Genomic DNA, 10701 nt, shown 5'->3' on the forward strand with positions numbered 1-10701 from the left:
ACCCGATTATTCACTGGCTTTCAACTTGATCGGTCACATATCTACCATCTTAGTTTAGTTTTTATATTTTGAACAACAAAGATGGTGTTTTACTATTAGTTTTTTCTCATTAATTCTACGTATTAGTATGATTCATGAAAACTTTAGGTTACTTAAAATTAATTCTATATGTTTTCATGGTAACAAACTTATGTAAGAGTATAAACTTTTTAAGTTGCTCGCTTTAAGAATTATTTTTTTTAATATTTTAACAAAAACTATAAAAGAACATATATGGGGTATAGTAATCGGTCATTAAAAGATTGTGGTATTATATAGTTGATACCACTTTTAATCCAACAAGAAAAATAATAAAATGATTGATCTTTACTTTTATATAGTATTTAACTTTGTCTTTTTTACTCGATGTGAAATTTTGACTCACTTTGTGAAGTTTTGACTCAGACTTAAACTATTCCTAATCTTTATTAAATTAGTCGTTTTATAAATTTTTTTTAATATTCTAACAAAAACTATAAAAGAACATATAAATACCCCACACATACACACATACACACACATATATATATATATCACAAAATAATCCAAGATGAAATCATATTTATTAAATTTTTTAGAATACTTATACAATAAAAGAAAGAGAATAAAGGAGAAAGAAGCACGAAAGAACAAAAATGTCACTATGATAAACAGAGAAACAATACTGTTGTAAAAAGTGTGACAAAACAATATAAATATAATTTTTTGTGAAAAATACTCATTAAAATTGTTGATATAAGTCCTCTTTCTCCACGAAACTTCTAAAGGTTGATGAGCATTCCAATGCGCACTCCTGGATTCAGTATCATTCAAAGTAAGCATTACTGGTCACTGACATTGTTCTGATTTTGAGAGTTCATTCATATTTGTTTTCTTTCTAAATCCAAATTTTGTCCCTTGTTTCTGGCCTTTGACACATACCTTATTCTTGAATTTCTTAATGTTCCTTACTTTTCTCTCACTATAGTTCATTCCATTGAATCTTCATAGCTGTCCAATTCTTAGCAACTGGTTGCTCTTAGATTCTGATTATATGGTATCAATTTTCTTGAAACATATTGAAAACCTATGTGTCTGTCTAAACTTTGAAGCAACATATTGAACTGAAAGTTGTGAAGAACTCAAACAAGAGTGCACGTAGATGATGTCTGAAGAATCACTGAGTATTGTGGTGATCCACTATGCATCAAGAGACTTCAACACAAGTGCCATAAAAGTGGTGATGCAGGGATTTTCACTTGGTCGTGGAGACAAGCTTACACTTCTTGTAATTCTTCGCCAAGCTTATAGTCCAACTAGGCTTCCCTTCATTGCACATGCAAAATTGCGTGAGTGTCACATTCTTTGTTCTTTTCATTGTGTTTTCATAGAAGAAACAATTCATGACTGTGATTTCCGCAAAAAACATCAAGCTTTTGGGGTCTTTGTGACTACTGTTGTGGTCAAATCAGTTGTATTTATCTGCAATTTCCTGCAACCTCAAGAATCACAGCGAAATCAAAACCACCATTTAAAACCTTGGTGATATCACACACATCAGAAGGAGGAACTTAACTATGATATAGGAATAATTACTGTACAAGATGTACCATAACCTTTGTTTGTGCCATGTATAACAAGAAAAGATAGTTTTGAGCTTGAATTCTGATAAGTTCTTGTTTTCTTTAATTATGTTGGCTATCCCTTTTCTTGTACTAACTTTTTTCTTCACATAGTTTAGTCTTGAGAGGTAATTAAGATTATAGATATAGTACTTTGGTGCATCTCATAAATTTCTTATATAATGCCTTTCTTGTCTTCAGGTGGATTATTTGAGACTGATCACAAAATTGTTGAGGAAGAAGTTGCTAAGAAGAAAGAAGAGCTTCTTAATAATGCAAGCATAAGGGAAATTTCTGAGCAGTGTGAAGCAGACAGGGTTAGATTATAACTTGTCTTTATAACAGCAATCCATGTAGCTGATAAAATCCATCATCTTCATCATATTGTATATGAATTATGGAATAGGTTCCTTGAAAATGATGTCAAGGTCAATTTTTTATATCACAAAAAGAAATTCAGTATAAATTCTACTACATTTGTTATTTAATAATTTGGTTGTCTAGACATAGATATATTGTCTAATAGAATCCATTTATGAACGAAACTACTCAGATCCAATTCCGGATAGAAGTTCTGCAGGGTAAATTACCAGAGGTTGCTGTAAATGCTGCTATCCGTTTGGAGGCAACATCAGTGATACTTGATAGGTTAGTCATATTCTTTCAACTTTCTATTTTCTGTTTTCAATTTTCTTTATATCAAATCTAAGAATATGGAGAATAAAGGCCTCTTGTTCTTAACCTTCTTACATAAATAAAAATTACACTTACCACAAAAGGAGTTCATGGTTGTATGTGAATCTTCACCATCTTGTTACTTTCAGAAGAAATTGTTTCTTGTGTTCCATAAAGGCTATTTATTTTATGCTGCTGGGGTCATAATAACCATAGAAATATCATCCCTAAACAGCTCAAGTTTTTGTATAATTGTTTTTGTGGCATAAATGTGATCATGTTTTAGTGCTTCATACAAATTGTAAGATGTCACAAAAACATAAAAGCATGTTCAAGATTCCTTGTTGTGTCTGAATTGGTTGATGTGCAGACAGATGAAGAAATATAAGAAGGAATTCAAGCAGAGTCTCTTTTGTTCTTTGCTAATAATGAAACGTGACAACTCTGTGCAACACCTGAGAGGGCCAAGGGAAACACATCTGTGTGATAGAAGCAATGGAAATGCAAGATGTGTTACATGTAAGGAACTTAATCTATATAGCTTATCTTAGTATTCTTGATTTCCAATATGTAAGAAATGCAAGATGTGTTAGATGTGTGAATTAATTGTAGTCATCATCCCTGACCCATATTTTAATCAAATCATGATAACATATTCAATTCAATGACCAAAAATCAAAGGAGTTACTTCCCTTTTTATCAAATCTGCAATTTTCTAAATCTTCAAGACAAGACTCATTTATGAAGGTGAAAAGATATAAAATATTGTTTCCTTTTTAGTGTGTCCATCCATTCAAATCATTTAAGGAGAATTCAAGGATATTGAAAAATTGATGCAATGGTGTGTGAAAGCAGGTCCTAATTCTAAATCTCCCTCAAGAATACGGCAACTAACAAATTCCTGCTCCAATACCAGTTCTTCATTTCCTACACTTGCAAAGGGTGGTTGCCCCCAACCCCAACTTTTTTATTCTCAAATAAAACAAATCCCTGAAAATAGAGAACAAGACATGGCAAGAGGGTATTGCCTACTACCCATTACTGATACTCAAAAGACTAATCATACTGAAGAGTATCACCCAGCAACACCAGCAGAACATAGCGACAACCATGAAGCATATCAATTAGTTGAGCAGTTTAAAAACTCTGTTTGCTCAGTATGCAAGAACAGAAGACCAAAATTTGAAGTGATGAAAGAATTCACATACGCGGAGCTGCATGAAGCTACACAAGGTTTTTCACCAAAAAACTATTTGTCAGAAGGTGGATTTGGTTCTGTCTTCAAAGGAATGCTGCATGGAGGACTAAGGATAGCTGTTAAGCAACATAAGTGTGCAAGCCTCCAAGGAGAGAAGGAGTTCAAATCTGAGGTCAATGCACTCAGCAGAGCTATACATGAGAATGTGGTCATGCTGCGTGGATCTTGTTCAGAAGGAAATAACAGGCTTCTTGTGTATGAATTCATTTGCAATGGCTCTCTTGACCAACATTTATCACGTAAGAGAAAATTGATTTCAGAAATAGATACTACTATATGAAGAATGAAAATGAGTAAATGTTTTGATATGATTATCAGAAATTGAAATGCTAACTAAAACTAAAATAATGCAGAACACTCACGTAGGCCTCTTACTTGGGAAGAAAGGATCAAAGTAGCAATTGGAGCTGCAAAAGGCTTATTGTACTTGCATCAGAACAATATAATACACCGAGATATGAGGCCTAGCAACATCCTTGTTACACATGATTATGAAGCAATGGTAATAAACCACATAGCTTTAGAGAATATAGAAAATAGCTTAGACTCACCAACTTTAAGCATATATGGTATGCAAACTTAGAGAACTTGTATTGATGCTTCACATTTCTTGTATAGAATTCTATTATGAAACTTCTTCGTGAGAAACTTAGTTATGAACCATAGTTTTATGACAAGTATATACATTTGGATCCTTCCATAAATTGTTTAATATATTATTGCTTCTGCAACATTGAGTAATGGAACGTTTACACATTTATCAGCTTGGAGATTTTGGTCTGGCTAGAACTGAACAAATGGACTCCTTATACTCCACAGATATTGTTGGAACTATAGGGTATTTGGCACCAGAATATGCAGAATCAGGAAAAATGTCAACCAAGACAGATGTATATGCTTTCGGTGTGGTTCTTCTTCAGCTAATAACTGGAATGAGGACTGCAGACAAACGTCTTGGCGAAAAAAGTCTTGTGGGATGGGTAAAAGTTTAAGTAAAACAGTACTTAAAGTTTTTAATGAATATATCCTATTTTATATATATAAGAGTTTTCTTTTATGATAAAATAAAACTAGGTAACCTTATTGTTACAAATAACAAAAACAGTATCTCTGATTTCAAAGACATTTGGCAAACCTCGTTAAATCTTGTATTTGTGTGCATGTCTGTTATGTTCTTCTTTAGAATTGAGATGCTATTGCTAACAAACAGTAATACGAGAATTGATGATTTCAAACTCGGTAAAATAAATTTTTTCATACCTTGTTACAATTTGACTTGGCATTTCCTTACATCATTCCAATGTACAAGTTCTTTTCAATTATTAATCCTCTTGCTTTCTTTCAGGCAAGGCCACTACTTAAAGAAAGGAACTATCCAGATCTAATTGATGAAAGGATGTTGGATAATCATGATTGCCATCAGCTTTTCTGGATGATTCGTCTAGCAGAAAAATGCCTCAGCAGGGATTCTCAGAGGCGATTATCAATGGACACAGTAAGTCTAAACCAGTGAGTTTCTTTGAGGGTATATATGATGCTATTGGACACTCTTTTGACACTTTCAACATTCTTAGAGACATTTTATAGTTCTTCTTAGGGATGTCAAAAAACCCGTTCCACGGGTATCTGTAAATAAAATCCGCAATAGATAAGCAATGGATATTATAAATGGATACCCGACGGATACGAGTATTTTTTATATCCGCATGTTAATTGGACGAGTACAGATATCATAGTATCTGACATGTTGTAAATATGTGTTTGCAGGTGGTGAATGCCTTAACTCATATACGGGAAGGAAACACATGCAGTGTTGTACTAAGAGACTGCTCTCCAGCACAGTCAGATTCATCCTATGATATGTCAGATTTGCTTATCTCAGATACCTCTCAGGAGATGGAAGGTGAAGATGCTAGCAACTATGCATATGCTTCTATGGGCTTCAGACCACCACCATCTCCTCCACTAGGAAGCACTTCAAGTACATCAAGCATGTTCACAGGGCTGAGTGAATCTCCTATAGATGATTTGTCCAATAATGAGAAAAAGGGTAAAAGGGCAAATGAACAAGGTGGGATACTTTAAACCATTATGGTCTTGTTTGAGTTGTTCATAAGATAATAATAAGATAGACTATCCATTGTATAAGTAAATTTAAATGTCTTCTCTTCTCACTATAAATGATGTCTTGTTGCTTCGGTCCATAAAAGAAATTTTGTTTCCTGCTCTCAGATATATTTTGTATCAAGGGAAATGGTGTTGAATTCCAACATTGTGATAAGATTCTCAGCTATAAAGAGTGAGTGCCGTTACAAATAGGAATTTAGGAAATCTAACAAAAGACATGTAAACTGAATTCTAGCAAATTGGTTGGGGTAGACCCAACGAGAGGAATCAAATATACAGTAGAAAAAAAAACTACCACTTAGCAAATGATCATTGAACACGAAAAACCACAACATAATTGTCCGTAACTTTTTACAATATCAAAGAACATGTGACTTCAATTTAAATCAATCGATCTAAATGATTTAAGAATTCTTTTGATTTTAACGTGAATATTTAACCAAGTATAAGCATCGTTATTCAACTACAAAAGGGAATATCGAAAATTGAAATTCTTGTACGTAAAACAGAACACTAAAAAGACGATGAGTTGATGCATGATGAAAGTGATCTAATAGATATTAAAATATTTGCACTAAATTTCAAAGACTGGAGCTGGAACCTGACGACAATAGGCACATGAGAATTGGTGCATTGGTAATTTCCAACATGTGTTTTGTCTTATATGTTTACTCGTTCTCTGTCAACAATTATGTATTTAATGTGAGCAATCTTTTCCCAATCTTCACCTTCTTGTTTCTTGCAGCGCTTTTTGAGCAACGGACAACCTTCAACTCTGAGTTTTGAAATGGATTTGGGCAGACCCTCCTCTGGCAAGCATTGGAGTATAGGACACTTGTAAAGAAACAATTTCTCGAGAGAGGAGAGGTGACAGAGACCCCTGTAATCCAGTTTCTTAAGATTTGGACAATCATATATCTCTAGATTAGTAATAGAGAGTGGGAGCAAACCTTCACCTGGAAAACAATCCTCATCCACTTTGCCAATGGACAAGGATTTTAGGGAAGGGTTGGTTCCCCAAGGACCCTTTAGTGAGACAATAAGTTTGGAGCAATTGAAGAGACACATTTCATCTAGATTTGATGGCAAATATCCGTCGGAAACCTCCACTTCTGGACAATCATTTATATACAGAAGATTAAGAGATGGAAGGAGGTCAGACATGTGTTTAGGCAATGATTTCAAATTCTCCAATCCTATGATATAAAAGCTCTCTAGCTGCCGGGCAAATAATCCTTCATTGGGAAAATATTCAAATCTAGAGCACTTTCCAATGCGCAGAATCTTCAAATGGTTAAGAGGGTGCCTCTGTGTTATCATCTGTAGGTTAGGACACTCTGATAAATCAATCTCAGATAATCTTGGGAAAAAATCTAGAGGAAAGTTCGTCATAGAGTCACAACCACCACAAATATGCAATTTTTCAAGGAAATCAAAGCAATGGTTAATAGGAATATTCATATTCGGACAAGAAAAAATGGTGAAGGATTCAAGAGAAGTATGTGATATGATATGGCCAAGCCTTTCAAGTAATGATGCCTCCATGTTGTCACCTCCAATCCGGAGCATTTTCAATGTAGTTGGATTATAATCAATTTGCAATTTTCCACAGTCTCGCAGGTGTAATTCACAAATTTCAAGGGTCCTGGGAGCAACAGTCACAAGTTTTTTGCAGTCCTCAATAATTAGTTTCTTTAAATGGGAAAGTTGTTCTGGCAAGTGCCCTTTCAGCTTGGGACAATTAGTTACAGAAAGACTCTGAAGACTTGGAAAATCACCCGTCGTGCATTGCCATTCTTCCCATTCCTTCATATCAGCAAAGCTCAACGTTTCCAAGGATGCAAATGCAGAACAACTATTCCTGTAAAAATCAGCATCTATCGTCCCTATCCAATCATGCCCACTAATTGTCAGGTGCCTAAGAAATGTCAAGAATTCGAGGGAAGGCAACAACAGACAATGTTTACAATTAATCAAGCTTAAGGACACTAGATTCGATAATGAATTATCAGATAACCAATGTGGAAATTGTATGCCACCATAGTCACTGATTGACAACTCCTTCAAATGTTTGGAAGGTTGGAGATTCTCAAGTATTTCTTTTTCTTTCATGAAATTGTCAAGGTTCCGCTCCAAATCCCAGTTCAAATCTAGCCGTACCAGACATGTTTTGCTCTTCAAATCTGCTGCCAATGCATCCATGGGATTCAAAGTATTCTGCAGATCCTTAATTACTAGATCTCCGTGAAGACTGAGTTCTCCTAACTGATGGATACACAGTTCACTACTTTTGCCAACATTGAACGGACTCATCATGAATATTTCAAGATTCTTCAGTTTTCCTATATGCATTGGCATCTTTGTCAGACTGTTTTTAATAAGCTCAAGACAACGCAAATTGGTGAGTTTATGAAAATTACAGGGCAACTCCTTCAAATTCACACAACTGTTCAACTTCAATGTTTGTAAGTCACATAGTGAACACATTGTGTTGGGCAGTTTTTGAATTCCAGTATTTGAAAGGTCTAAAAACCGGAGATGCATTAGATCGCCTATAGTTTCAGGTACCTCTTTAAGGTTAACACAACCACAAAAAGATAAAACGTGTAAGCACTTCAACTTAAATATCAACTCAAGCGTCAAAGTCTCACAATACCAAGACCAATAAGATATCCTAGTTACAGGCAAAAATGTCCGTAGCCTTTTTGCATCATATAAATTCTCGTACTCATTACATGATACTCCGTAGTCATCAATAACAAATGAAATGTGGCGTGTTTCCTTCAATGTTCTCTTTGCTCTATCAACTCCAAACCTGAAACAGATGTCACCAGAAATATATTTTGCCAAATCATTAAGAAGGTCGTGCATGACAAAACATGATTTCAAGCCTCCGCTGGATTGTTGAAAGAAGCACCTTGATAATAGAACATTGAAATAATGTTCGCCAACTTCTTCCTGAGACTTACTCTGTTCAGAGCGTGGAAGAAAATTTTCAGCCATCCATAACTGAATTAAATTCTTCTTGTCAAATTCATGATCTTTAGGAAACATGGCACAGTAAGAGAAACATCTCTTGAGATGAGAAGGAAGATGGTAATAACTCAACAATAAAGCAGGGACGATTTTGCTATCTTCTTCAGGGAAGTCCCATATCTCGCTTGACAATACACTTTTCCATTCTGCAACCGAAGACTTTGAGCGTAAAAGACATCCAACTGTTTCCAAGGCTAGAGGCAATCCTCTGCACTTTTCAACTATCTTTGTACCAATCTCTTTCACCTCAGCATTAATCTGGGGATTATCATCTTGGAATGCGTGTTTAGCAAATACTTTCCAGCTATGATCTCCACCTAACTGCTTCAGTTCATGTACTTTATTTGATTGCACGATAGAAGCAACTTTGTTACTGCGTGTGGTGACAAGAATTTTACTTCCCTTAGCCCCATAATTAAGAGGAGTTTGCAAAGCTTTCCATTGGTCTCGATCTTCGTTCCAAACATCATCCAGAACGACAAGAAACTTTCTTCCTGTCAGTTTTTCTTTCAATCTTCCTTGAACCATTTCTAGGTCTACACTATCATCTTTTGATTTAGTGAGTACCCCAACAATTGCTTTTGTCAACATCAACACATCAAATTCATCTGAAACACAAACCCAACCTTTGATAGAAAATTTACCCTCTATCCTTGAGTCATTGTACACATGTTGAGCAAGTGTTGTTTTACCAAGCCCACCCATGCCCACAACAGAAAGTATAGATAGTTGACTATGCTTTTCAGTGTCTGAAGTCATCCATTTGAGGATCATTTCTTTTTCATCATCTCTTCCATAAATAGTATTTTCAACCACCAAAGATGTGGATGGCAATTTTTGTGACACATTACTACTCAACCCTAATCCAACCCCTACCCTGCTAGCATTTTTCAAACCCAGATCATCCTTTTGGTTTAGTAGAGATTCTAGGTCCTCAAGGACCTCTTTAATCCTAGATTCAAAAATACATACCTTACTAGAACTGCTCTGGGATTCAGCTTCCAATCCATATCTGGAGAATTCATAGTGTATTTCATCCATCAGATCCTCTGTATCAAGCAACACGTCTCTGACCTCATCAAGCCATGCTTTCATATATGCTGTTCTGAACTGGTTTTTTTCTGCATTATCAACCACAGCATTAATGGATACCAGCTTCCTCTTCAACTTCTTCAGCAGTTTCTCATCGAGCTTTCTTCTACGAAAGTAGTCCAGAACTTGACGAGAATCAAGCCTGTCAAGCAGCACCTGAAGAACAGCACCAAAGAGAGCACCACCAAGTGTTTCTATCACTGGCATGGTTAGAAAGGTAGTGACCGAATCAAAGAGAATAAAGGACTCTGAATCGGAATTGCAACTTAATTATATGAGTGAATGGCTACGAGTTAATGCAGACAGAGAACAGTTGACATTCATTATTTCAAGACATCGCAATGTGGGTTCAGTCTGAACTACTCAGACAATAAATTTTGCTGTCATTGCTTTAATTACATTAATGAAATTTCTAGCAACTTTGATGCATTTAGTCAATTTTGGTGGCTAACTAAAAAAACAACCGAGGGATTCCTCAACTTACATAATTCTGAGCCATGACAAAACAAGTTCCAGACATACCCCTAATTCTTCTTTGTTTTTTGGTTTTTTGACATTGCTATATTTTTTTGACAATTTTTTTTTTTTGTTTTCTTTTTGACATTCCTATGCTGTTCCTAGTTGAGTTTGATTAAGAATGTAGCAGTAACCATATTGCTAATCACCCCGTTAACTTTCAATCCCCTTTGTTGGTTTCAATCATCAGTCCATTAATTAACACTCCATCACTGAAACATGTTTGGGTGTAAAATTGAAGTGCAGTTAAGAATTATGAATGAATTTGAGGGATTAATAATCAATTGCCACAGGGGGAGAAGACTTGCCTCTGACGAAAATGCTAATCTGTTGCCCTTGTTGGTTCACCTTAATTGT

The 10701-nt window shown here is 35.2% G+C and overlaps 2 protein-coding genes across 3 annotated transcripts; one reads left to right on the top strand and one right to left on the bottom strand.

The window, feature by feature from the left end:
- The first annotated feature begins 598 nt into the window (after positions 1-598).
- On the top strand, positions 599-5658 carry LOC114168885 (uncharacterized). The gene is made up of 9 exons (XM_085669443.1): positions 599-1367; positions 1842-1957; positions 2194-2288; positions 2686-2834; positions 3171-3812; positions 3927-4075; positions 4338-4553; positions 4919-5068; positions 5341-5658. The coding sequence occupies exons 1-9, from the start codon at positions 1181-1183 to the stop codon at positions 5656-5658; spliced, it is 2022 nt and encodes a 673-aa protein (XP_085525569.1). The 5' UTR covers positions 599-1180.
- A 68-nt stretch (positions 5659-5726) lies between these two features.
- LOC114168884 (putative disease resistance RPP13-like protein 1) lies at positions 5727-10294 on the bottom strand. 2 transcript variants are annotated; one of them, XM_085669442.1, is made up of 2 exons: positions 6651-10294; positions 5727-6552 (listed from the first exon to the last, which is right to left on the bottom strand). In XM_085669442.1, the coding sequence occupies exons 1-2, from the start codon at positions 10033-10035 to the stop codon at positions 6470-6472; spliced, it is 3468 nt and encodes a 1155-aa protein (XP_085525568.1). In that variant the 5' UTR covers positions 10036-10294; the 3' UTR covers positions 5727-6469. The 2 variants fall into 2 exon arrangements, with proteins under 2 accessions (XP_085525568.1, XP_027909655.2); XM_028053854.2 differs by having other exon boundaries at positions 5727-10291.
- Between the last annotated feature and the right edge of the window lie 407 nt (positions 10295-10701).

Source organism: Vigna unguiculata, chromosome 11 (assembly GCF_037176805.1).
Source record: "Vigna unguiculata cultivar grain cowpea cultivar isolate G323 ecotype 2 chromosome 11, ASM3717680v1, whole genome shotgun sequence".
NCBI lineage: Eukaryota > Viridiplantae > Streptophyta > Magnoliopsida > Fabales > Fabaceae > Vigna > Vigna unguiculata.

Excerpts from the sequence above, each read along its gene's own strand:
- LOC114168884 (XM_028053854.2), bottom strand. The coding sequence starts at position 10,035 with ATGCCAGTGATAGAAACACTTGGTGGTGCTCTCTTTGGTGCTGTTCTT.
- LOC114168885 (XM_085669443.1), top strand. The coding sequence starts at position 1,181 with ATGATGTCTGAAGAATCACTGAGTATTGTGGTGATCCACTATGCATCA. Across the intron at positions 1,368-1,841 it reads CATTGCACATGCAAAATTGC|GTGGATTATTTGAGACTGAT; the intron begins GTGAGTGTCACA and ends TCTTGTCTTCAG. Across the intron at positions 3,813-3,926 it reads TCTTGACCAACATTTATCAC|AACACTCACGTAGGCCTCTT; the intron begins GTAAGAGAAAAT and ends AAAATAATGCAG.